Source organism: Musa acuminata, chromosome BXJ3-2 (assembly GCF_036884655.1).
Source record: "Musa acuminata AAA Group cultivar baxijiao chromosome BXJ3-2, Cavendish_Baxijiao_AAA, whole genome shotgun sequence".
NCBI lineage: Eukaryota > Viridiplantae > Streptophyta > Magnoliopsida > Zingiberales > Musaceae > Musa > Musa acuminata.
Window position 1 is genome coordinate 29,623,335 of NC_088350.1, and position 25,915 is coordinate 29,649,249.

A 25,915-nucleotide genomic window follows, 5' to 3' on the forward strand; every position below is an offset into this window, starting at 1 on the left:
ATGGTTTAGAGTTTTTATTAAGTTAAGGAGAACATAAATTAAAGAGTTTTTATTAAGTATTTTGAGCAAAGCATTATGGCAAAAGACACGTCAAACTCTTTTCCCTCTCTAAAATTCAACCACGATAATTTATTCCTTGTTTTTATTCATAATAATCAAACACACATGAATCATAACTTGTGAATCATATGATCTTATATAAGTAGCAATTTAGTGCATTGTTTTAGGCTTGTTAGAAGTTGACGTTGGAGTAGTACGTGGCCCCTGGTCTCCAACCCGCGGGGATGACGTTGGTGGCAACGATGGTCTTCCTCGACACGGCGGAGGTCAGCCGGATCGAAGCTGGACCATGCACTGGCGCGTTCAGCTTCCAAAGGGCGCCCCACGAAAACTGCATGGGCGACCACGAGCTCCCCTGCCCCACTTCGGCGGCCGAGATTTCGCCGTCCCCATTTACGAACTCGGGGAGCACGGCGAAGTAGTTTGGGTTGGATCCGTTGTCCACCCTGAAGGCGATGTGAAAGCCCGGGTAGCTGCAGGGCACTCTACGAAGCCACAGGAGAGTGTGTTAGGATAAGGGTGTTCGAGTGGCAGTTGAGTTCCGGGTTGGGGTTGTCACCTGGCGTATTGTACGTGAATGAAGCCCGCGCTGCGAAGCGCAGCGGCTTGGCCAGGCTTCGCCATGGCCCCGAAGGCAGCCCCGCTGAGGTCAAAATGGAGCGGGTCCTTATCACACGCGCCGGGGCACTGGTCCGTGATGACCACGGTCACCGGCCTCCCGGAGCATGCAGGGTTCGCCGTGCACGCAACCTGATCCGATCAGTGCCATCATCAATCTGTCTCCCAGCATTATCTACGTTGCAAATGAGACAATCTAGCTAGCTGGCTAAGGCGTGTATACCTGATAGCAAGCACCACATCCCTTGCCTGATTTGAACAGCGCAGAATTACCTGCTGATATCTTGGATTCGAACGGAGCCTTGGCAACCCCATCACCATATCCGCATGCACCACCTGTATATATTATACACATACATGCTGATCCACTATTTCACGTATGCTCTCATGCATACTTCAGAACGTAACGCAGGAACATTGTAGACATTACCAGTACTTCCAGGGCCTTCGGCGGCCCCGTACCAGGTGGCTACAGCCGGCGACATGGCCAAGTCAGTGTCGGACGAGTTCATGCGGTTGTAGCAAGCGCAGGGGCGGAGCAGGGAAAGGAAACCAACGAAAACAAGAAGAGAAGAGAGACGACGAAAGGAGGAGGCCATGGCTGCAAAGACCTCCATTGCCTGAATCTATTTTGATGGTATTATGCTGTCTCGTTGGTGCCATCTTATTTATATTAAACTTTGAGAATATTTACATAAGGAAAATATTCAAACAGAATCCGTTTCGTATTTGCTTATTGCTTTGGTTATTTTGTATCAAAATTTGTGAATCCAGTAGGGAGACGAATTTGATATTTCTATTAAATCATGATTTGGTACGTCATTTGGAAAAGTTATTTTTTTTTATTTGAAAACACGGTAAAAAATAAAAGCTACTGTATTTCATTTGAGGACTTTCCTTTTGAAGCATTTCTTCCTTTTCCTATCGATTGGGATTTCATTTCTTCCTCTATGATAAACTAGCTATTTGAGACAAAAATTCATATTCCAAGTAAGCCTGTCTCACGCTTAGGTTAGTAATTTTTTTAAAAAAATGATAAAAAATTCATAGAGTTTAGAGAACTCTACGTAAATTAAAATACATGAGTCCTATCAAAGACATTGGTAATCGTCATGAAATCTACGAGAATAGTATGGTAGGTCAGTTACATATACTACTTTAACTTATCGAAATATGTGCAACCATGCATCTGTAGGTCTCAAGCTCTCTACGAGGCCACTCAATTCGATGTGAATTATGTAGAATCTTGAATTTTGATGATGAAACTAATTGATAGTGTTTTTGATTTGATATACATTTTGAGTGACGCAGGTAGCTTCAATTAGGGAGAGACAATTAAAGTGGGAAGAATCATGTTGGGCTAGAGAGAAATACATCAGAAGATTGGACGTCACACCGAAGTTTCGGTGAACGTATCGACAGAAGGTTTCGGTCCATAGATTCGGGCATCGGGACAAGATGAGCGGATATTGTGCCAAGGATATCAAAGTTGTAGAGGTCAACTGGCCGATTGGGCAATATGCTACAAGAGAGGACAATGAGCCGAAGAATCGGACAAAGCGTCGATGGACCAATGACATGTCGGACAACATGATTCATGCTTAGTAATAATTGTTTAGATCGAAGTGTATTTTATGTGTGCATGATTAACTACTATAGAAAGGCATAAAACAAAATGAAGTCCCGGAGTCAAGAACGTGATTTTGTTGGGAGTTCGAGAGTTCGTCGGAAGTCCGGAGGTTCGCTGGAAGTTCTGCCGGAATTAATCGAGAAGTCCTAGAGCTTGCCAAAGAAGTTCATCGGAACTCACCAAGAAGATCGTCATGATGTCCAGGAGCTTGCCGAGAGTCCACCGGAACATTGCCGAGAGATCGTCGGAAGTTCATTGAAAGATCGCCGGAAGAAATCGGACTTATTTAGCTTATTGTATGCCTTAAATTTAGTAGTTAGCACATAATTAGTGTGATTTGGGAGGTAATCCCATAAACTCTGTTAGGGGCCAACTAGGACCGAAGTTAGGCTGGTTTGGGTCAGATTCAAGGCTCAACCAGGATGCTAAAAGCCCAACCGACGGTGGCACCGCATGGGAGACAGCATCCCAGGATTTCTGGGTGATGGTACTGCCAGCAGTGAATGCTGCCAGCGGTGGTACCACCCAATGACAGACCAGCGGCGATAGTACCGCTCAGTAATGGTGATGGTACCGCTAGTACCCAGGAAATCTAGGATGAGACCTTTTTAGGCTCCAAGTTTGAATCAACTTGAAGCCTATAAATACCCCTCTCATCCTTGGTTAAAAAACACAAGCACATATAATTTAAAAAGAAAAAAACGCTATTGTAATCTCTTGTGAGAAAACTCCTCTTCTAGTCTAAGTGTTCAAATAGTTTGAGAGAGGGGTGAGTGCTTGTAAAGGTTATCTCTTAAACCTATGAAAAGGAGAAGATGGGTGTAAGAAGGAGGTTGATCTTTGCCTATTAAAGGAAGATCGATAGTGGATGCCAATGGCCTCGACGGAGGGGATGTAGGTTACGACGACCGAACCATTATAAACTCGATTTGCATTTCTATTTGTGGAATTTACCTTTACTGCAAACTTACTTGCTTTACATCCACTACACTCTTCCATACGCTTTCAAGTTAAGCACATTTCCGAAATCGGTTTTCAACGTACAAAAGAATTTTTTGAAACCGATGTTTTTATTTGTTGCACTAATTCACCCCCCCTCTTAGTGCAGACTCATTCCTAACAAACTATAATTGCCAAGAGACGATCGATCCCTTTCTCGAAGGGAGTTTACATTACTCAACACCTCCCACACCGAAGTATTCATGCAAATTTAGGAGAAGCGACTCTTGTAGATATATTAACCCCTAAGAACTTAGTAAACAAGGAGGGATATGACCAAATACTATCGTTTTCATCGCGACCATGGACATAATGCCAAAATTTTCTATGCTTTGAAGGAGCAAATCAAATATTTGGTTTGAAAGGGACACCTTAATTAATTCATCGATAGAAATCAACAATCCTTGTTGAGACCTCAAGGCCAAATTTATAGACAAGTGGACATGATTGTTAGTGGACCAATGGTTAGGGGTAGTAGCTATTGTCAATTGAATATGGGCAGTAGTGTCAACCTATGACACTCGGGTTTTCGATCAGTACAGGTATATAATAGATCAAGAGTGGTCTCAAGGAATCCAGATAGTGCTGCTTGACATCGGTCACCCTTTCGAAGAAAGAGAGGTTCGTGATCCAACAGATGGACCCTGAAGTCCCTTACCGTTGACCCTACACCATGTGGCAGGGAACCCTTAGAAGAAATTCCTCTAAATCCAAAACAAATGGATCATACAGTAAAAGTGGGGTCGGCATTGACCTAAGAAAGGAAGAAGAAATTTATTAACTTCCTATGACAACTCAAAAGTGTTCATATGGTCGACTAACGACATACTTAGAATAGACCTAGTGTGGCTTAGCATCGACTCAAAATAAACCTAGAGTACACAATAACCCATCAAAAGATTCATTCTTGACTACTAGAATGTCATAAAGGAGGAAGTTGAGAAACTCTTGTAAGCTCACTTTATCTATGAAGTTCGTTACCTGAAGTACACAACATAGTTATCATTAGAAAAAGTAATGAGAAATAAAGAATATGCATTGCTTATATAAATCTTAACAAAGATTGTCCAAAAGATAGTTTTCCCCTTTCTCGAATTAGCTAGCTTGTCGATTCCACTTCTAAACATAAGCTATTAACTTTCATCGATGTTTTCTCTAGGTATAAAAATAACATAAGAGAATGAGAAACACACCTTTTATCATTAAGGATGACCTATATTGCTACATGGTCATGCCTTTTGGACTAAAAAATGTAGGAGCTGTAGGGAAATCTAGGGGTGACATCACATGCGTAGCGAAAGAACAGAAAACAAAAATCTCTAAATTTTTCATAAATTGTGTTCGTCGTCATGCGAAGATTAGTGTACAAAATCCGTAAAACCAAAAATTACGTATATGAAAGATTGTGTTTTACTTAGGGAGATCATATATCCCTGAATCCCTATAGATCTGTAAAAGAAGATGAATGAGGTCAAACGTCATCCTCTCTAATGGTGATCCACACAGTAGACCTACGACGATGCTCCTCAAATCTCCATGCTTGCTATCTAAGGAGGAGAAGGGGAGAGGAGAATAGGAGATAACAACCAAGAGAAGCTCTAGCCTATGAACCTTTGGTTCCCTCCTATTCTTAGAGGTCCCCTGTCAACTTAACCTCAATGGATCCTACCTTATTGGGTATTGGATCTCCATCCAACTACCCAAGCCTCTTAGTTTAGTATATCTTTATCCAACAATCTCTTATCGGCTATTAATGGATCTCATCCATAAGATCCAATAATTCAGGGGCTTATTGAATATCTAAAAAGATAGGAGCTCAAACGGATATCTCATATCCGAACCTCTACTCGTCGTAATGCCTACCATATATGTGTGACCCTCTAGGCCTAATATCCAATTGGCCGTGAGTCATACCTATTGGAACTCCTTATGACTTAGTGAATTATTATCTCCATAATAATTCACTCGACTCATCGACTATAAACATACTATGCCACTACGTCACAGTCCTAAGACAATACAGGGGAATCCAATCCATTGGACATGTTTATCCTCGGTTACTGTGTATCTATAGCCTTTTATCCATCTAATATCCCATAGAATATATACCGGGCATGACACTATCAGGCCCATATAACTTCTACTCGAGTCTCGCTCTAATTAGATTCTTCCAGAGAACTCTTTTTCTTTCAATCCGAATGACCCTAGCTAGGGATTTATTTGAGCAAGAACACATGAGATATTCCTCTTATAACACAAAAAGCGGATGATCCTTTATCGACACTCAATAGTCATCGTAAGGTTGACTACCACTCCCGATGACCGACTATGCTAGATCTGGAACCTCCAGACCTTTAAGTCTAGTATCAAAGAGTGGAGTACTCATACAGAACATCCTTGGTGTCTCAAGTCTAAGGACCAGATACACCACTAGGACTACAGAATCGTTGTTTAACAATAAGGCATCATCAACCATCCAGCATTTCGTGAGTGGATCAATCAATGAACTCATTCACTAATGAGCATTTGCACTGTATCTCTAGTGTCTCCACACGAGCAACTATGAGACCAACCGCCTCTATCATATGCATGGGTATACAGTACACTAGTCTGATCGGTTATCTCGATGTTCTTCTCGAGTAACATATGATTGAGATTATTTAGGATATGTGTTTAAAGGTGAATCGGTCTCATTATCGTGATCTCATCACGATCCGATTCCCAATACACATATCCATGGACATCACAATATATTCATGTTGTAACAACCAATATAAAGTAATAAAATGTCAAATAATATAATAAGCAAAAAGAATGCATATCATATCACACGTGTCATCACTCGCGTGATTTTCTTGTAGGGCACCTATGACTAGCAGGAGCAACATATCAGATGATGGTTAACAAAATGTTCTAGCATCAAGTAGGGAGAAATATTAAGGTTTATGTGGATGACATGTTGTAAAGAGCTGCACTATTGACATAAACTTAATTGATCTCTAAAACATTTACCACCATTAAAAGATTCTAGATGTGGTTGAATTTGACCAAGCGTGTATTTGGTATAAGTTCAGAAAAAAATTTGAGCTTTATAATATACCAATGGAAAATAGATGTAAACCCAGAGAATGTATAAGCTATTGTCAATATAATGTCTCCGAATTTTATTAAAGAAGTTTAGTAGTTAATAGATCGAATCATCACACTTAGCTGATTCTTATCTCAGACAAGGGATCAGTGTCTACCAATCTTCAAGTTCCTAAAACACCCGAAGGACTTCTAATAGATTGAGTAGTGTCAAAAATCATTTGATATATGGCACTTATGTAACTTTCCGACCCTTGTCCGAGGGAGGATTTATATTTGTACTTATCCATAACCTCGGTGGCTATGAGCTTAGTCTTGATTTGAGAGGAACAATGAGTCCAAAGGCTTATGTATTATACTAGACATATATTCTAAGATATGGAAACTCAGCATCCTAATTTGGAAAAGTTGATCTACGAGTTGATCTTGATAGCTAGAAAACTTCAATCGTACTTCTAAGATCATCATATCATCATCTTGATAGATCAACCGATGAGTCAAATTTTTGCTAAGCTTGACACTATAGAAAGGTTCCTTAATTGGGTAGTTGAAACTCAGTAAATTCGTCTTTTCTTATAAGTCGATGATTGTCATCAAAGCAAAGGTTTTTATCGATTTTATAAAAGAAATGACTCTCATTAAGATCCAAATATGCTAGATGTTGGACATTGCATAGACGTGTCAGCCACGTAGACTAGTGGAGGTGTAGGCATTGTCCTAAATATCCTAGAAGGGGAGATCTACGAGCATGCACTCCCTTTCAACTTTGAAGTTACTAACAATAAGGCAGAATATAAAGCTATTTAGTCAGGTTTAAAGCTTGACAAGAGCATGAAAATATTGAATTTAAAGGTATACAATGATTCTCAACTAGTTATTAGCGAAGCCAATGGCATTTACGAGGCTCGTGACTCTACTATGACATCCTACCTTGCAAAGGCAAGCCAATGTTTCACATCGTTCAAATTCCTAGAAAAAACAATATGATAATATACACTCTTTTCATACCACAAGAGGATATCCTATCATTCAGAGGAATAACTTCGAAAGTCACAACTCAAAGCAGCATCCATATAGATCAACTGATTTAAAGGCCACTTGGATGGAAAACATTATGAGATATCTAAAGATTGAGGCTCTTCCCGACAAGACAACTGAAGCAAGAAAAGTACGTAGGCAACAAATGGGACGAGGTGCTTTATAAATGGTTCCCCATCGCATTCCTTGGTGTTTTGCTTCCACTCTACCAAGGCCAACCTTCAAGCATGATACCAAGAAGTACGCCCAATGCTGTGATAGATGTCAGCATAATGTCAGAATCTAGAGACTACATGCAGTAGAGTAACTTCCGTCGATACGGCATGACCCTTTGCATTGTGAAGATTGAATATTCTAAGACTCTTCTCACCTATTATAGGATAGAGAAAATACATAATACTCAAAGTGGATTGTCTCATTAAATGGGTTGAGACCGAATTAGCGACAACCATAAAATGACAAGTCGAAGGATTTATGTGGAAAAGCATCATTTTTTTTATTTGGAGTGCCACAAGTACTAATCACAGGTAATATAGTTCGACAACACAAATTTAAAAAAATTCTATGATTCCTTTATAATCTACCTAAGATTCAAGTCAGTGATGCATCCATGAGCTAACGATCAGATTAAAATAACTAATCAAGCTATATTAGATGGATTAAGAAAAAGAGTCTTGAAAAACAAGGGAGTATGGGTGGATAAACTCCTAGCATATTATGGGGGTATCAAACTATGCTAAAAGTTTTCACCGGTGATCCCCTTTCTACTTGGCATATGGAATCGAAACTCTACTCTCTCCCAAGATGGCATTATTGATTGTCCATACTTACACTTTATCAAGGGAAAAATAGAGGTCCGGTTTTGAGCAAATCTAAACCGAAGTTAAAGCCCAAGTGCATCTTCGGAACTTAGCACACAAAAGGATGGTGGCTAAAACCTTTAACACTAGAGTTCATCTTCCTTGACTTGAGGAAGAAGACTTGGTCTTAAGATGAATTAAAGTGAGTGACCCAACATAAGCCAAAAGTAAGCTGGTACCAAAGTGAGAAGGTCCTTATCAAATTACAAAAGAAACTTAAGTAAGAACTTATCGACTCTAAGACACTCGTTGGGTCGAATATTTTCAGGATTTGACATATCTCAATTCTTAGAAAATACTACCTTTGATGTTGTTGCACTCTTTAACACACTCGTAGAAGAATTTATAATTTTCCCAAATGTGTGGCAAGATCTAAAGATATAATTTTCTTTGATTATAATAAAACTTATTTATAAAATAAGTTTTTATTCATGAAAAAAGCTATTATGCTACTGTAGAAAGTCGTTACACGTCAAAATGAATCTCTAAAAAAAAACACTAAAGGAGCAAAAAAAAAAAAAAAGGTGTCGGCTGACCTAATTATTCTTTTAAAATTTTAATAATTTTATTTATGATCGATTTAGAGGAGGAGGGTTGACCCTCATAGTCAGATTTGCCATAGTCTCCAGAGAAATCTCCTAACTTTGAAAATTCTATGGTAAATTTTGCTTGGTACTTTCTATGACATGCAAACATGTGGATACTTTTAGATCCGTAAGTGTACTCGAGGGATGGCGTTGAGATTCCCGTGGCTGCATGATGGATACTTCGTAGATCTATGATGGGGAGACAGATGATGATGCGCTCATGATAAGTAGGGAGGAGAAGAAGTATGTGATTGTCGTGGCCGGTGTGTTGCGTACCCACAAGATCAAAAGTTGAGCTATCTATCATTCACGCCTTGTCGTGATTAAATTATTGAAGGATATATTTTTTTCTATTTAAAATTTAATCATGTACATCTTGATTTAAATAAATAAATATGTATGTGTTCTTTCAAGTTTGTTGAGTGAGTTGTGTCAAATTGAAAGAGTAAAGTTAATCAAACTGACTCGTCTCTTTTGTGACCCTTTTATTCCTGTTTCTTTATTTTTATTTTTTTTTATTTTTTTTCTTCTCAGTCATCATCTCATTATGAAGATGAGAATGATGGAAGACGATGGAAAAGAAAAGAGAGAAGGAAAATAAAAAAGACAATATGAGAAGGACGAGAAGAAGGAAAAGGAGTAAGAGGAAGGAAAAAAAATAAAATTAATAATTTTTTGGGGGATAAAACACCAATTAATCAGTCTATAAGTCTCAACCTTGATGCTATCATAACAAGGCCGCATCTCCCGTTGCTTTTAGGTTCACATTGGATATGGATAAAAACATAAATTAAAAGTATATTATTATTAGTATCTTACAATTAATTATTTTGAGCTAATGATTTAGAGTTTTTATTAAGTTAAAAAGAACATAAATTAAAGATTTTTTATTAAGTATTTTGAGGCAAGCATTATGGCAAAAGACATATCAAACTCTTTTTCCTCTCTAAATCTTCACCGCGATCTTTTGTAATTATAATAGAACCATCAACCGTAAAATCAACCACGATATTATTCCTTATTTTTATTCAGAATAATCAAAGACCACAACTTGCGAAACATATGATCGATGCAGTTGACTTCTCTTGGATCAACAGTAGCAGTGACAGTAGTGTAATCCGGCGCGAACATTGCATTCTCCTCCCCGGCAGTCTGACATGCACCAAGTGTTGCAGGCGTCGTTGTCAGCGGCTCCCAAGCAATGCTCGGTACCATTCCATTTATGGTGATCCTTACAGCATAGATCCTGCGCTGTAGAATAATCTTGCATCCAATACAAAAACCTCATCAGTCACTGCAAGTCTTGTATTCAATGTAACGAGGAAAAAAAATACAGACTCAAAAGAATAACATCTTACTGGAAGCAGCGATCAGCAAACATAGGATGAGAAAGGAAGCCACTCCAGCACGAGACATGGTTGATTGTATGATGGTAATAATGCGTTGCTTTGCCTTGCTCACACGGAAAGAGATTTTTTTTTTTGGTATTATGTTGTCTCGTTGGTGCCATCCTATTTATATTTTATTTTGAGACTATTTACATAAGGAAAACATTCAAACGGAATCCGTTTCGTATCTGCTTATTGCTTTCGTTATTATGCATCTTCCTAATAAGAAAATTTGCGAATCCAATTGGGAGAAGAACTTGTTATTTCTATAAAATCATGATTTGGTATGCAATCAAGGAAAGTTTTTATTTATTTGAGGACTTTCCTTTGGAAGCATTTCTTCCTTTCGGTTGGAATTTCATTTCTTCATCTATGACAAACTATTTGGGACGGAAATTCATATGCCAAATAAGTTTATCTCACGCTTAGGTCAGTAATTTTAAAAAATAATAACGTAAAATTCTGAGAGTTTAGAGAGCTCTAGATAAATTAAAATACATGAGTCGAAGGATTTTGTTAATCATCATGAAATCCACTAGAATAGTTTTGTGGGGGTGAGAAGTCATTTGAATCGTTAGACATTATAAGAAGTCGCTTGAATCATCTAGGCCTAATATGAAGGATATTTTGTGTTCAAATTTAATCTCGTCGAAGATAATATATACTTCATGATTGAATTCAATTATGTAGATGCTTTATGGTCATATTTAATTGCATTGGATATACATTGGATACGATTATATTAGAGGTTAAAAATATCTCCTAGATTCGATCACATCAAAGGATACATGCCTCACCAATTAAGCCACATCACCTCACCAAGCAGCTAGCTGATGTGCTACTAGTCGACCATGCCACTTTGCTGTTTCCTATTTGCCAAGCACGAGACATTTTCCTTGAATGCTAAGCTTTGCTTGGTCTCATCGAAGCATAACGAGTAATTGTTGCAATCTGATGTGCAATCTTAATAGGAATATTCTCAAAAGGAATATTCATAGAAGAGCAGAATTTGGGTTGATTACGAACCAACTGCTAGTCATAGGTGTCCTACAAGTCAATCATGTGAGTGATGACATATGTGAAATGATACACATTCTTTTTACTTATTTGATACTTTATCATTTTATATTGCTAGTTGCATGAATATATTGTGATGTTCATTCATCTGTGTAATGAGAGTCATATCCTTATGAGATCACGATGATGAGACCGATTGACCTTTAAACACGGACCCTAAATAATCTCGGTCATATATTATTTGAGAGGGACATCAAGATAACCGGATAGATTGGTATACTATATACACGTCCATATGATGGAGGTAATTTAGCTGCTCGTGTGAGCACTAGAGATACAATGCACGTGCTCATTGGAGAATGAGTTAACTGATTGATCTGCTCACGGAATGCTGGATGGTTGATAACACCTTATTGTCAGACAACAATTATATAGTATATGGTCCTTAGACTTAAAATACCAACAATGTCCTGCATGAGTACTCTACTTTTTGATACCAGACTTATAGATCTGGAAGTTTCAGATCTAGCATAGTCGATCGTCGAGAGTGGTAGCAAACTTTATGATGGCTATTGAGTGTCGATAGAGGATCATCTGCCCTCAATGTCATGAGAAGAATATCTCATATGTCCTTGCTCAGACAAATCTTTGGTCAAGGTTATTCAGATTGAGAGAAAAAGAGTTATCCAGGAGAATATGATTAGAGCGAGACTCGAGTTGAAACTGTATGAGCATGATAACACCTTACCCGGTATACAGTCTCTAGGATATTAGATGGATGAAGGACTATAGATACATGGTAATTGAGAACATACATGTCCAATGGATTGGATTCCCCTATATCATCTCGGGACAGTGTAGCGGCCTAATACGTTTGTAGTCGATGAGTCGAGTGAATTATTATGGAGATAATAATTCATTCAGCCAGAAGGAGTTCTGACAGGTATGACTCACGGCCAGCTCGATATTGAGCCTAGAGGGTCACACACATATGATAGGTGTTACGACGAGTAGAGGTTCGGATACGAGATATTCGTTGAAGCTCCTATCTTATTGGATATCCAATAAATCTCCGAATTATTTGATCTCATGGATGAGATCCAATAAGAGATTATTTGGTAGAGATTCACTAATCTAAGAGGCTCGAGTAGATGGATGAAGATCCGGTACCCAATATGACAAGATTCATTATGGTTAAGTTGACAAGGGGCCTCTATAAATAGGAGGAAACTAAAGAGTCATAGGCTAGGTTCTTTTTAGCTACCTCCTCCTATTCTTCTCTCTCCCTCTCCTCCTTATACTACAGCCCTTATTTGGGGCATGTGGATAACAAGAAGGCACATCCCCTTTTTGATTGTGTGGTATGCACAAGGAAGAATTTTAGGCAGCGATTTGATGAGCATATTGTTGAATCTTGGATTTTGATGATGAAACCAATTGATAAGTGTTTATGATTTAATCTGTGTTTTGAGTGATGCATGATGCTTCGATCAGGATGAGATAATTAAAGTAGGAAGAATCATGTTATGCCGGGGGAAAACATGTCAAAAGATTAGACGTCGAGCCAGTGGATCGGTCGACGTATCGATAGAAGGCTTCAGGCCATAAATTCGGGCATCAGGTCAAGAAGAGCGGATATTGCGTCAAGGATATCAGAGTTGTTGAGTCAATTGACCGATTGGACAATAGACCGCAATAGAGGACGATGCGCCGAAGAATCGGACGAAGCGTCAAGGGACCAATGACATACTAGACAACATGATTAATGCTCAGTATTAATTGTCTAGATCGAAGTATGTTTTTACATATGCAGGATTAACTACAATAGCAAGGCATGAAGCAAAATGAAGTCTCGAAGTCAAGGACGTGACTTCGTTGGGAGTTCGAGAGTTCGTCGGAAGTCCGGACGTTCGTCGGAAGTTCTGGCGAAACTAGCCGAGAAGTCTCGGAGCTTGCCAGAGAAGCTCGTCGGAACTCACTAAGAAGATCATCGTGAAGTCCAGGAGCTTACCGGGAGTCCACCGGAATATTGCCGAGAGATCATCATAAGTTCGCCGGAAGAAACCAAGACATAGGGACTTATTTAGCTTAGTAAATGTCTTAGGAATCGTAGTTAGTATGTAATTGGGTTTGGATTTGGGCCAACCCAATTATGGGCCAACTAGGCCCATGTAAGGACTGTATGGGCCCAATAAGAGGCCCAAACAATGCCCCAAGAAGTGGCACCGTTGTGGCATAGTCTTCGAGACTATGTCAGGCGATGGTGGTACAGCCAGTCTGGGCGGTTGTATCACCCCTGGCAGGGTGCCAGGCAGTGGTACCACTAGTCTGGGTAGTGGTACCGCCCAGCACAACATCCCAGGCGGTGGTACCGCCCAATGCAGTATTAGTGTTAGATTGACACTAGCGATGGTACCGCCCAGCACAGGCGATGGTACCGCCCGTGCTCGGGAAATTAAGGATGAGATGTTTTTAGGCTCCAAGTTTGAATCAACTTGAAGCTTATAAATACCCCTCTCATCCCTGGTTAAAACATATAAGCACATAGAGTTTAAAAGTGAAGAAACGTTGTTGCAATCTCTTTAGAAATTTCCTCCTCCACTTTAAGTTTAGAATTCTGTTTAGGAGGAGTGTGAGTGCTTGTAAGAGTTATCTCCAAAACTTGATAAAAGGAGAAGAGGGGTATAAAAGGTGGTTGGTCTTCGCCTATTGACGAAAGATCGATAGTGGATGCTGGTGGCCTTGACAGAAGAGGAATCGATGAAGTGGATGTAGGTCACGACGATCGAACCACTCTAAAATCTGGTTTGCATTTCTATTGTTGCCATTTACATACTGCAAACTACTTTATTTAGTCACTACGCTTCCATACGCTTTTCAAGTTAAGTTTTCAAAATTGTTTTCAATGTAAACAGATTTTATCGTACAAAAGTTTTTGAAGACGTGATTTTACCGTCGCACTATCATGTAGATCACCACTAGAGAGGAGGGCATTTGAACTCCTTCATCCAATACCATAGTTTTATAGAAATTCAAGAATATACGATCTCCCTAGGTAATTCTCTTACGCACAATTTTTCGGTTTCGTTGATTTTTGCGCATCAACTTTTACATGACGATGAAACCTTCTTTTTTGCAGGAAATTTTAGGATTTTATTTTCTATTTTTTTCGTTGCGCATATGATGTTGTCCCAGATTTTCTAACACCAACCCCCTTAAGGAATATTCATAGAAGATGTTGGTTCCTCGACCATCAGATCGAACTCAACTAGAATGTGATAGGCTTCCTGAAGAATCTCCAAGTTTGAGGCCTTTAATGTTAAGTCTAAGTTGAATGACTCTACACATGAATATTTTCCAAAGGAATATTCTTAGAATATTAGAATTCGGGTTGGTTATGAACCAACCCCCTCGAGAAATATTCATAGAATATGTCAATTACTCGACCATATCAAACTCAATTGAAATGTGATAGGCTTGTTGAAGAATCTCGAAGTCGGAGGGCAAACAATTACAATGATATTCTTTATATATTTATTTATATAATAATATTTCGTGTCAGAAGAATAAAAAGATAAATAAGTTGAACCAGAAAATAAAATGGTAAATTAAAAATAAAAAACAAGTTAAAATCTACACTCAAATGAAATAGGAGAATTGGGTTACCCCAGACATATCCATTGTGGTATTTTTGTGTCACCATCTGAATGACACTATATAATTTTTCCTTTGCCAATACCACAAGCGCACACGCTATGACACGTCAAGTCAAAAAAGGGTCAATAAGTCAAGGTAGAAGGATAAAAGGGTAAATGAAAAAGAATAGGATTCAGTAAGCACACGTCCTGCCATTGGGTGGCCTCGAGGGAGATAGGAACGAGGAGAGGGAGAAACCCCCCCTCCCAATCGATGTGAGACGAGTGGAAGTGGAAACTTGAGTCTATGATTGCGAGAATTTGAGTTTTCCATCTTGCAAATTCAGCACTGAAGATTATGATTGAGGATATTAACTTGTTTATGATTTATTGATTTCAATGGTTTCATTTGTGGACTCTGTCTGCAGCTTTGACTTGTCTATGATGGGCTTATTTCTTTTAGATTTTTTGTAGGGTCTAATTATGCTTATGTGAGACGTATGTGTTCAATATTTTCAAGATCAGAAACCTTTAAATGTTGTATTTCTTTAGTTTAAGGTGTTTGTATTATTGGACATATAGACATGTCGGTAGCTTACTGTGTCTCCATAGATGTTTGATGCCGATAAGGTGTTTGTTGATTTGCCTGAGATAAACCATCATATTTGGATGTTTCGAAGTTTTTGGCTTGGTATTTCAATCTTGTTCTTCTGGCCTTGTGAAAACTCTGTAATTAGCTGAATATGTGATACCTTGGCGATGCATGATAGATATCTTAGGAGTTTTCTCTTGTGTTGGCTGTTAGGGAACAAATATGCCGTGGCTAATGAGTCAGCCCGGCTAGGTTCGCGGGTCGATGTCGGGAGCTTCCTGTAAAGTGAGCTGGATGATGAGATGGCTGCGCCCATGGGAAGGAGTGCGGGTGGGCGTTAGTAGGGATTCGGATCGGTTGACTACTCTTCTTTGCACAGTGGATGGCGTTCCCTGGGTTGAGACGCTCACCGCTCGCAGATGGTCGCTTGCCTGTAAAAACGACCTTCGTCAGGTGATTCCCGACTTTGGCCCGTCCGACGAGCAAGTTAGTAAAGGATTTAATTGCCTTCTTTTTTTCTTCTCTCCTAGCTGGACGTCGACTATGGGCTTTTATATTATTGTGATAGGGTCGGTTGCACATCGGTTCGGTGTGGTCGTTGACCCTTGTGGGATGGGACGACACTTCTGACCCGTTGGCGTCTTGGGGAATGTCTGAGCGGCATCAGACGACACCACCCCGAGCTCCCGGGATTGTCGCATCACATAGTGTCTTGGTACGGAACCCGACTTGGTGTGTGTCATGGGGTTCTGACGGCGTGTGGTATCGGATTCTGACATCGGTTATGACTTGACGTGTGACGTCGACGATGACTTATCTGGGGCCCAAAATAAACCCTATCATTGGCCATCATTATTTTCTACCTCATTAGGTGAGGCTGGAGAGTATCAGATAAATTGAAGAACGCTGCAAGAGTTACTAAAAGATTGCTTCTTTTGATGAGCAAAATTATCACTGGTGTTTCCCGGAGCGTGCACGCAAATGAACTCGAATGGACGAGACTCCAGCCGAGAGATATCATGCGATCCGAGCAGTAGCGATCCTCAATCATAGTCCCGCAGAATGGTCAGCATACAAGATGTGATGGATCAGTGGCGATGACGCTGACGGCAGCGTCGGCAAGGGGCAGAACTCGATCGTCTCTTCCGGGCAATGCTGGTCCTGTTCCTGTGGACGGCAAGGCGAGTGGCTTTCACAAGCATGGCACGCTCTCGACACCTTGGCCACACCGAGCAAAGGCGGATTCCTTCTCATGATCCCGAGTGCGACATACGCGGTTCGCCAGTGCTGCTGCTGAACCAATCAACGGAAGCATGGGAAGAACCGGTCACGTCAACCCTGCCCGGCTGTTGCAGCGCTGGTGGACCTGCACTGAACCGTGACTGCCGTCACAGGGATGTGTCCGGTCTCTCTTTCGTCGAGGTATGGGTGGTGGGGCATCGTGTCCTTGTGCGGGGCTACTGTGGAGCTGGGAGGAAGTCCGCGGGCGAGTGTGCAGTCTGTCGACAGGCGGGCATGGCGTCGCAGTCCCCGCCGCCCCGCAACGCAGCCATCGATCGCCTGCGTGCATGTCGACTGATCCACGAAAAGACAGCGAGAGAGAGACAGGTCGATTCTGCTTCTCGTACGTCCACGCGTCCCGGTAATTAAAGGGGGGGAATGATTCCACCGACAAAGCACGGTCGTCAGTAGTTGACTGCACTGTGCACACCACTACCTGATCAAATTACACTCAACAAAGGCTGCTTTTATCATTGCATTTACATTAATCTTAAGCTCAGTTCAATCACGCACTATGCGACAGCAGTCCAACTCTGGCTGCATGTCTAAATCCAAATCACTGATCTCCTCATACAAAAGCTGTGAAGGAGAAGAAAAGTATCCACTTAGAAAGCTGGATTAGGTGGGTGTGCGTGTAAATAGAATTTTACTTTGTTCGTTATCACTTGGGAAAGCACGTAGTTTGGTTGGTGCCACGCCAAACATCAGTCACCTCAGTATGGCATGCATTGCACAAAGAGAGAAGCTTCCTCCTCCCTGTCGCTCTCCGACTAGACAAATGGGCACTCGGGCTCGCCACCACCTCCTTATCCACCTGATGCGCTTGCTATATCTATACCGGTCTCATACCCCCGCATACGCTTCACCTGGACATGTTGAATGATCAAAGGCATCGCATCAACGCTGTTACTCCCACTACTATTACAGCAGCACCAGCGGATGATGATGATGATCATGAAGGCCCCAGCGACAACGACGAATTCCGCGACATCTACCCACTAGCTACCCCCTCCTACCCCAGCCGAGGCCGCCGGAGGGAGATCTGGGACGGCGGAAGCTACCCATCGTCCTCCCACTCGGTCAGGAGTGACGCCGCCGTCGTTGAGAACTTCTCTACTATGAGCAGGGAGTTCAGCGCCATGGTCGTCGCCGGCTCCACCATGCATAACGACAGCAACAGTAGCAGCAGCAACAACAACAACGTCGATGGCGGGCAGAACCAGCTGGTGAGGATAGGGGAAGACGCTCTGGAGGAGACCAACCCCCTGGCTATCGTCCCCGACAGCAATCCCATCCCGTCCCCCCGCCGCCCGCCGCCGGGTGGAGACTCCGCAGCGGCCGATTCCGTTGACGAGCTCGCAGTGCACCTGGTAATGAAGGAGGAGGTGGAGTCAAGGATATCGGCGTGGCAGACCGCGGAGGTGGCCAAGATCAACAACCGGTGCAAGCGCCAGGAGGTGATCATCAACGGGTGGGAGAGCGAGCAGGTCGAGAAAGCCAGTGCTTGGTTGAAGAAAGTCGAGGTACCATCCATCATCAACGATATACCATATGATGTGAATGATATGATGCAGCTCTCAGCTGTTCTTGTGCATGCTTGCTTCGTTTTCATGAGCAGAGGAAGCTGGATGAGCAGCGGGCGAAGGCGATCGAGAAGATGCAGAACGATGTGGCGAATGCGCACAAGAAGGCGGCGGAGAAGAGGGCGTCGGCGGAGGGGAAGAGGGGAACCAAGGTGGCCAGGGTGTTCGAGCTGGCGAACTTTATGAGAGCTGTGGGCAGAGCTCCTTCCAAACGCTCCTTCTTCTAGTTCCACATACTTCAGGTTCAATATGCTGCACCACCTTTTACTCACAACTTCCTCTTGTTTGTGATAGGATTGTGAGGTTTGTGTGAAATTTCAGATGCAGACTGCTGTTCTTTATATGTGAGAATTTGCAAGTCTGAATGCTCGTTTGTGTTGTAATATAATGTCATATACTTTGTGAAATAAGACCACTGCAGTCAGTTTCCACATTGTATCTATTTTTCTTCGTCAAACAGCTGTTCCTTGTTACTCTGCAATGTCTTTGCTGCTGATGTGAAAAGGATGCTGCTCTTACGATGACCAAGATCGCTGTGATTGCATTACGATTCGTGTTCCCAGTGTCGATAAGTCCTGCCACTCCGAGTCAACTTCTTGAAGAGCAAGGGACGTCATAGCCGTCCGATACAGATACATGACCCTCCTGAAGATGATTGCTTTTTACAGCCGTCCGATACATCCGCCGCCACTCCTGACCGTGCCAGTGCCGCACACCGTCCACCGCCTTCCTCTCCATCTCCCCATTCTTGGCTTCTTGCTCCCGATTCTCCCGCGCCAATACCTACTAGGGCTTCCCTCGGCCGGCTCTCAAGGACGAAGCGAGAAGGTAACAATCTTGATTACCATCCCCCACTTCGTTTACTTCTCGAATCCAATCGCAATCTCGCGATTTATTGCCGAAATCATCACCCCCTTCTCGTCTTGGATGCAACGCTTCCAAGCAAAACAACGAGATTTAGTGAAGTAACCCCTGATGAGAAGCGTGATTTCTTGTGCCGGACGATCTATTTTGTGGTTAGCAATCTCGGATTTTTCCTTTCTCTGGCTTTCGGTTTCTTTTTCTTGAGAAGAGACATGGTAGATCGATTGATTCTGTGTAGAAATCGCGCTGCTTTCCGGGCTTTTGTGGACATGGTGGACACGGACTTGAAGGGCGATACGATCAGCGAGCTTCCGGATGCCGTCCTCCACCAAATCTTGTCGTTTCTCTCGACGAGAGAGGCCGCGAGGACCAGCGTCCTGTCGACGCGGTGGCGGCCCCTGTGGTCTGCCGTCCCCTCTCTGCACTTCTACCAAGAGGAGTTCCCCCGGCGGGAATCGTTGCTGGAGCTCGTGGAAGGGGCATGGGCCGCCCGTGACGCCGACGTTACCATAAGCACCTTCCGTCTCGTGGTGTCGGAGAACATCGACCGTTGCTATGTCCGCAGATGGCTGGAGAACGCCGCAGAGAGGAACGTGGAGGAGGTCGAGATCGAGGTGTCCGTCGGCAGTGGCGACGATGGCAGCGGCATCGTGCCGGACTCCCTCTTCCGATGCCAGTCGCTCCGCAGCCTGAAACTGGTGTTGCCGCTATGGAAGGTGGTATTTGACGACGGTGCCGTCGGTCCTGGCAGCCTGACGACCATGCACCTGAAGGGGATCCAGTCTTGCAAGTCCTCCTTGGGCACGCTGATCTCCAGCTGCCCGGTACTTCAGGAGCTGCGCTTGGAAGATTGCTACTTTGACTTGCTGAAGATTACTGCAAACGAGCTCAAGTGGCTGACGGTGTCTCGCTGCATCTTCGACGCCTACAACGAGGTCGTGATCTCAACTCCAAAGCTTCTATCGTTCCACTACACTTCCGGGAAAGCACAGGGATGCTTCATTCGCGACATGGCCAATTTAGTCGATGCAAGCATCGTTCTTTTCAATCTGAGTCTTCAGAATTCAAGTGTTCGAGCATGGAGTGTCAGTGAGATCTTCAAGGGTCTTTCACATGCAAGCTCCCTAACGATTACATATCTGGGGAATCAGGTAGCTTTGCTTGGTGATTCATCCTCGAATCATATGCCTGACTGACTTCAATCTGTTTCCTAATGACAACCTTTGATCCATTGTTTGTCCAGCAGCTCTCTGTGGAGGAACACCTACAATATTTGCCTATATTTCTTAACCTCAAGTACCTCAGATTAAACATCTTGTTCTCCAGGGAGTGCATGGAAGCCATCGCCTACATGCTGAAGCACATGCCTGATCTGGAGATTTTGGTGGTACACAATGAGCTGGTAATGTCATGTCATGAAACTCTTAGCAATCAGTTTAACAGTTTCAGATACCTGGTTTTTGTTTGAATTCAATTACATGGACAGGCATTTCACATCGATTGTCCTGATACAGGTGTGGTACTCCATAATTGAAGAACACATATGGTGGACATCAAAAGAGCTTACCGGTGGAATGCTGAATCGACTCAAGGAAATCCAGCTAGGGAACTTTGGATCGAGCAACCATGAGACTGAGTTCATTGAATTTTTGGTGAAGAATGGAAGGATAGCACAAGATCACGATGGATCATCACTCCATCAAAAGTAATAGCCAGCTTAGTCCTGTTTCGGGCGAGCTGATACACATTGCCTGATTAATTAAACGTGGTTGGATGAATTTAGTCTTGTCAATGTTTCTCATCCTATATTTTCCAAATTCGTGAAAACAGTGACTCCTTTTTCTCTTTAGTAAAAGAGGAGAAAATAACAGCTTACCGTGAGCTCTGCCGTTCTTGGCTATCTCACAGTACAAGCAGCGCCCGGGTCTCTACTGCAGCGATGAATTCTTGGATGCTCCTTTCATCTTCTCGTAGAGGGAGCTGTGAACAGGACGAGCTTTGTCGTTGCAGTGGGTGGAGTAATGCCCTTGTGCGAGTTTGGAGTGACTTTTTGACAAGCGTGTGGAGTGGTATGCTTTGTCTGTTTTCTAAAAAGTGATCGAAGTATTTGAGCTTTATATTTATCTGATGTTACCTCTCAATTATTGTTGTAATATCTCAATCTTTCTCAAATTGGACGAAAGTTATGATCTTGATTAATATAATGAGGTCTACTCCAAATTTATGTTAATCATTTCATTTTCTCGCTTTGCAATGTCTCTTTGTGCTTGATTCTCTTTGTCGTGGATTTGAGCGTAATCTTTGCTCCTCGTCTTCACTCGATGGAATCCGAAGCCAAGGAGTACAAGGACTCCAGAAAGAAAGAAAGAAAGCATGTTTGAGTGGTTTTGTCGTGGATGAGCTTCCATTAGTCTGAGAATGAGGATGGAGAAGCTCAAAGGGGAGAGAACATTATTTGCAGGTGTTACCTGCAACAATGCTGATATGAAGCTCTTTCTCGTCTCCCTTGTCCTTTTCTGCTCTTTGGTTATACTCATCGTGCAATTTCTTCCTTCTGAGATTACCATCTGCTCTTCCACTACATACAAGTGGTCATGGCCCCAATCACCACCTCATAACGTTTCTTCTGCCATTCGTAGCTTGATGAAGGAAGAGCTGACCTCTGATTCCGTGGTGAAGAGAGCTCTTAACGCTGTCGGATCCGCTGCTTACCTCTTCATACAGATGGGCGCATACCGCGGCGGCCCGAACAGCTTCGCGGTCGTCGGCCTCGCCTCGAAGCCCCTCCATGTTTTCGCCAAGCCTCGGTTCATCTGCGAGTGGCTCCCTCTTACCTTCCATGGCGACGACAACAGCTCTGTCACTGCCTCCGGTCACACCATCCTCCCCGACTGGGGCTACGGCCGCGTCTACACCGTCGTCGTCGTGAACTGCACGTTCTCGGTTGATGTCGGGGCCGATGGCACCGGAGGGTGCCTCGTGCTCCGTGCCACCACCGGCGGTGGTAGTGACCGGGCTGCGGAGACGGAAGAGAGGTTCATTGCGATGGAGGAAACTCCCGGAAGCGTCAACGTGACGATGTTTTCAACACCGCCGAAGTACGATTGCCTCTACTGCGGATCTCCGCTCTATGGCGACCTTAGCCCGCAGCGGGTGAGGGAATGGATCGCCTATCACGCGAATCTCTTCGGCTTGAAGTCGCACTTCGTGATCCATGACGCCGGCGGAGTCCACCGGGACGTGATGGAGGTGTTGAGGCCGTGGATGGAGAAGGGCCTCCTGACCTTGCAGGACGTCAGGGAGCAGGAGAGGTTCGATGGTTACTACCATAACCAGTTCCTGGTGCTCAACGATTGCTTGCATAGGTACAAGTTCATGGCGAAGTGGATCTTCGTCTTCGACATGGATGAGTTCATCTACCTGCCATCGGAAACCAAACTGGAATCACTGCTCGAATCGTTCTCCGGCTATACGCAGTTCACGATCGAGCAAATGCCAATGTCGAACACGCTCTGCCAATTCAAAGATTACGGGAAGACTTCGAGGTAGCCGCCATTTCATTCTGGTCCGTATCAATTCTTGTTGCTTGCTTTATTCCTGCCACGTTATTAGACGTACACTATAACGGAGTACTCGCTATCTTCTCCCTCCTCGCATGCTGATTCCAATGGCTTTCGTGTGTGCTGCACGCAGGATGTGGGGCATTGAGAAGCTGGTGTACCGGGACGCGCGGAGGAAGGTGAGGAGGGATCACAAGTACGCGATCCAGCCGCGGAGCGCGTCCGCCACCGGCGTGCACCTCTCGCAGAACGTAGCGGGGCCGAGCCTTTCCGAAACAGGGGGTATGATCAAGTACTTCCACTACCACGGCACCCTTGCCATGCGCCGTGACCCGTGCAGGGAGCTCCTGAACGTCACCAAGATCTTCTTCGACAACACGCCCTACGTCCTCGACGAGACACTGCGGTCGGTCGCCGGAGAAGTCAGGATGTTCGAGCTCAAGATGATCGGACCCCGTCTGGCTCACACACGAGAATGAATCAGCAGACAAACACTTGGAAATAAAGATGTGCTTCGCTGTAAGATTGAAGAACAATTACATCAAAGAAGTAACTGGGAAGCCGGGGATTACTTGAAGTTACGTAGATAGATTGGAGAACTTGCACTGAAAAGGATTTACCAATGTTTTAGAGTGCACGAAAATGAAGATTGGTTAATACACTAAATGGGGTATTTGTATACATATAACCAGAGATAAAGGAATGTTTCATAAGGTTACAGATGAGATACAGGCAATCTTCCTTAGAATGTTTACTTCATCTGCATCAACATGCACACCTGCGCTCGAAGCTATGCGCTCTGTGCCTCCAAGAGCGCGTTGAACTCCTCTCTCGCCTTCTGCAACCGCGGCGTGATGCAGGTAGAGGATGGTGATGCTGGATAAGAGATGGGCCCCGACGTTGAGAATCTCACATGGCGGTTCGATGACGACGCCTGCGACTTACTCGAGCCGAACCTCGACGAGCTCTTCTTCAGAACTCCCTTGCGATCCCTGTCGAACACGAAGGCCGCACTGACAGGCGAGTCGGTGTCGTTGTGGCCGCTTCTGATCAACTCCAGTGGCAAGTCGAAGCAGGAGTGAACACCGTCATCAACATCACCGCCCAAACCCGGCGACAACGACGACGTCCAAGACCCGCAGTCGAATTTCTCGAGAGAAACCGCCCGTGGGACAGTGCTAATCCTGCCCTTATCGACAGCCTCTTCTTCTTCGTCTTCTCGGGTGGCCTCCAATTTCTGCACCTGTTCGGCCTTGGGTTCCGCTTGGTAGGCCTGTAAGGTGACTTGTTTCTTCTTGTGGGATAAGCCAGGCAAGAACAAGCATCCACACTTCACACTCTCCTCGCCTTGACGACGACGCAGTTCTCTGGGATCCTCAAAGCTGCTGTTCTCGTCTCTGGGCTCATCGACGACGCAATCTTCATTACCGGAATGCTCAGTGCTCGATCTTGTCGACAAAATGTCGATGAGGTCATCGGATGGCGCGGAGGATCTCCCCTCCCCGCACGACTTGCTCCTTCGCAGGGACATCCTCTGTTCCATGGCGAACCGAGAGAGGGCGGCCGAGTGCTGGCGAGCTAGATTGCTCCATTTCTTGGAACTCTTGTGGAACTTCGGCGAGGAGAGCGCAGAACCAGGAAGGCTGCAGCTCACAAACTTGGGCCGCGCGAGCTGCGGCAGAGACGGCAGATGCGTCATCAGATCGGCGGCAGCAGCGCCTGCCTTCACCATTTGCATCAACGATAGCGGATCCACCGATATCTGCTTCTCCGTCCCCATGGGGGAACTGAGCTTGCTGGAATCGGAATGCTCTTCGACGCAGGAATCATAGTCTGCTTCTGAGTCTGCACTCATCTGTTCTATGTGGTAAGCCGGCATGGTGCGCGTCGAAGGGATGCTACAACAGCAACAGAGGTCTCATCGGGCAAGGGCTGCTTTCACGTATTTGAAGCTGCAAGGATTGACTTCAGCAGAATGGTGCAAGCACGTTGAGGTAGTGTTGTGCATGTCCTCGCCTGTTCTGGAACAGTTGACCCAATGATGCTCCAGGCAACAATGGTTATCCGTCATCTGCTTCATATTTTATATTGAGATCCAACCTGCACAGAGAACCTTGCAGCATCTCTAAGAAATGTCACCAAGAATGAGAAGAAAGGTGGACGCAGTTACATAAAACAATTCGATTGACATGCACAAATACTTCGATCATTCTCCACAATGATGACTTTAAAAGATGACACAGAGTTATTGTTTGCTAATTGAACGAAAGTACCAATTATCCTATCGATAATTTTTTGCAAAAACAGATATTAAAGTCTTGGAAGTATTTCTCCGATATTATAGACAAACAAAGAGTCACCTGGCAATATCTCAGATACATTACAGAACTGAGGATGTTGGATAAACTGGGTTTATATACAATAATTAAGAGTTTTGATTCCTATAACAATTATAAAGAATAGACTTCAATTCTATCTCAAAGTATACAATCATTGTAACTCAACATCAGGTATTTATTACCATCAATTCTTAAGATATACCATATTGGTTAAAATATATATTCCTGGATACCATAAAACTGGAAGTCAATTCCAATTTTATTTATTTATTTATTATTATAATTATTATTATCAAGGGAATGAGGATTGATTTTAATACTCGACTCAACTGGTCAATTGTCGGGATAAATAGGTATTACTCTTGTAATTATACTAGTTTAGTATTTCGATTATTAGATTTAAAAAATTTAAATTAAGATCTCTATAGTTATGAAATTGAAACATTTAATCTTATTTACCAAACATTATCGACTTTACCGATATAAGATATAGCATGTGACAACCCGTGTACGAATAACATAAAAATGATGAGCAAAAAAATAATTTCAACAATAGTACTGGGTTAATTATAGATTATTTCTGTAGTTGGGCCTCTTTAATATATTGGTTCCTAGACTTAAAAATTTTATATTGAAATCCTTATAGTGAACTATAAGTGAAACATTTAACTATATTTACCCTAACACTATAGGCTTTATCGACGGAAGATACATTACGTGCATGAATGACATGAAAACGATAGGTAAAAATGTAATTTCAATTATGGTAGCGGATGG

General features: G+C 43.1%; 5 protein-coding genes across 10 annotated transcripts; 3 read left to right on the top strand and 2 right to left on the bottom strand.

Annotated features, from left to right (window-relative positions):
- Window positions 1–232: 232 nt before the first annotated feature.
- On the bottom strand, window positions 233–1,289 carry LOC103976271 (expansin-B15-like). The gene is made up of 4 exons (XM_009391474.2): window positions 1,109–1,289; window positions 902–1,014; window positions 620–810; window positions 233–545 (listed from the first exon to the last, which is right to left on the bottom strand). The coding sequence occupies exons 1-4, from the start codon at window positions 1,275–1,277 to the stop codon at window positions 233–235; spliced, it is 786 nt and encodes a 261-aa protein (XP_009389749.2). The 5' UTR covers window positions 1,278–1,289.
- Window positions 1,290–17,634: 16,345 nt separating this feature from the next.
- LOC135631294 (remorin 4.1-like) lies at window positions 17,635–18,817 on the top strand. Its single transcript, XM_065138842.1, has 2 exons — window positions 17,635–18,315; window positions 18,411–18,817. Exons 1-2 carry the CDS (start codon window positions 17,665–17,667, stop codon window positions 18,600–18,602), a joined length of 843 nt encoding a protein of 280 aa, XP_064994914.1. The 5' UTR covers window positions 17,635–17,664; the 3' UTR covers window positions 18,603–18,817.
- Window positions 18,818–18,961: 144 nt separating this feature from the next.
- On the top strand, window positions 18,962–21,469 carry LOC103975606 (F-box/FBD/LRR-repeat protein At4g00160). 4 transcript variants are annotated; one of them, XM_009390616.3, is made up of 4 exons: window positions 18,962–19,391; window positions 19,478–20,390; window positions 20,483–20,641; window positions 20,754–21,469. In XM_009390616.3, the coding sequence occupies exons 2-4, from the start codon at window positions 19,509–19,511 to the stop codon at window positions 20,946–20,948; spliced, it is 1,236 nt and encodes a 411-aa protein (XP_009388891.2). In that variant the 5' UTR covers window positions 18,962–19,391; window positions 19,478–19,508; the 3' UTR covers window positions 20,949–21,469. The 4 variants fall into 4 exon arrangements, with proteins under 4 accessions (XP_009388891.2, XP_018677950.2, XP_009388893.2 ...); XM_018822405.2 differs by having other exon boundaries at window positions 20,486–20,641; XM_009390618.3 differs by having other exon boundaries at window positions 18,962–19,203.
- On the top strand, window positions 21,176–24,536 carry LOC135631293 (galactan beta-1,4-galactosyltransferase GALS3-like). 3 transcript variants are annotated; one of them, XM_065138841.1, is made up of 3 exons: window positions 21,176–21,308; window positions 21,879–22,784; window positions 22,933–24,536. In XM_065138841.1, exons 2-3 carry the CDS (start codon window positions 21,883–21,885, stop codon window positions 23,276–23,278), a joined length of 1,248 nt encoding a protein of 415 aa, XP_064994913.1. In that variant the 5' UTR covers window positions 21,176–21,308; window positions 21,879–21,882; the 3' UTR covers window positions 23,279–24,536. The 3 variants fall into 3 exon arrangements, with proteins under 3 accessions (XP_064994913.1, XP_064994911.1, XP_064994912.1); XM_065138840.1 differs by lacking the exon at window positions 21,176–21,308 and adding an exon at window positions 21,591–21,700; XM_065138839.1 differs by lacking the exon at window positions 21,176–21,308 and having other exon boundaries at window positions 21,515–22,784.
- Window positions 23,590–24,678, bottom strand: LOC135631589 (uncharacterized). The gene has a single exon (XM_065139326.1). It carries the CDS (start codon window positions 24,676–24,678, stop codon window positions 23,590–23,592), a length of 1,089 nt encoding a protein of 362 aa, XP_064995398.1.
- Window positions 24,679–25,915: the final 1,237 nt, after the last annotated feature.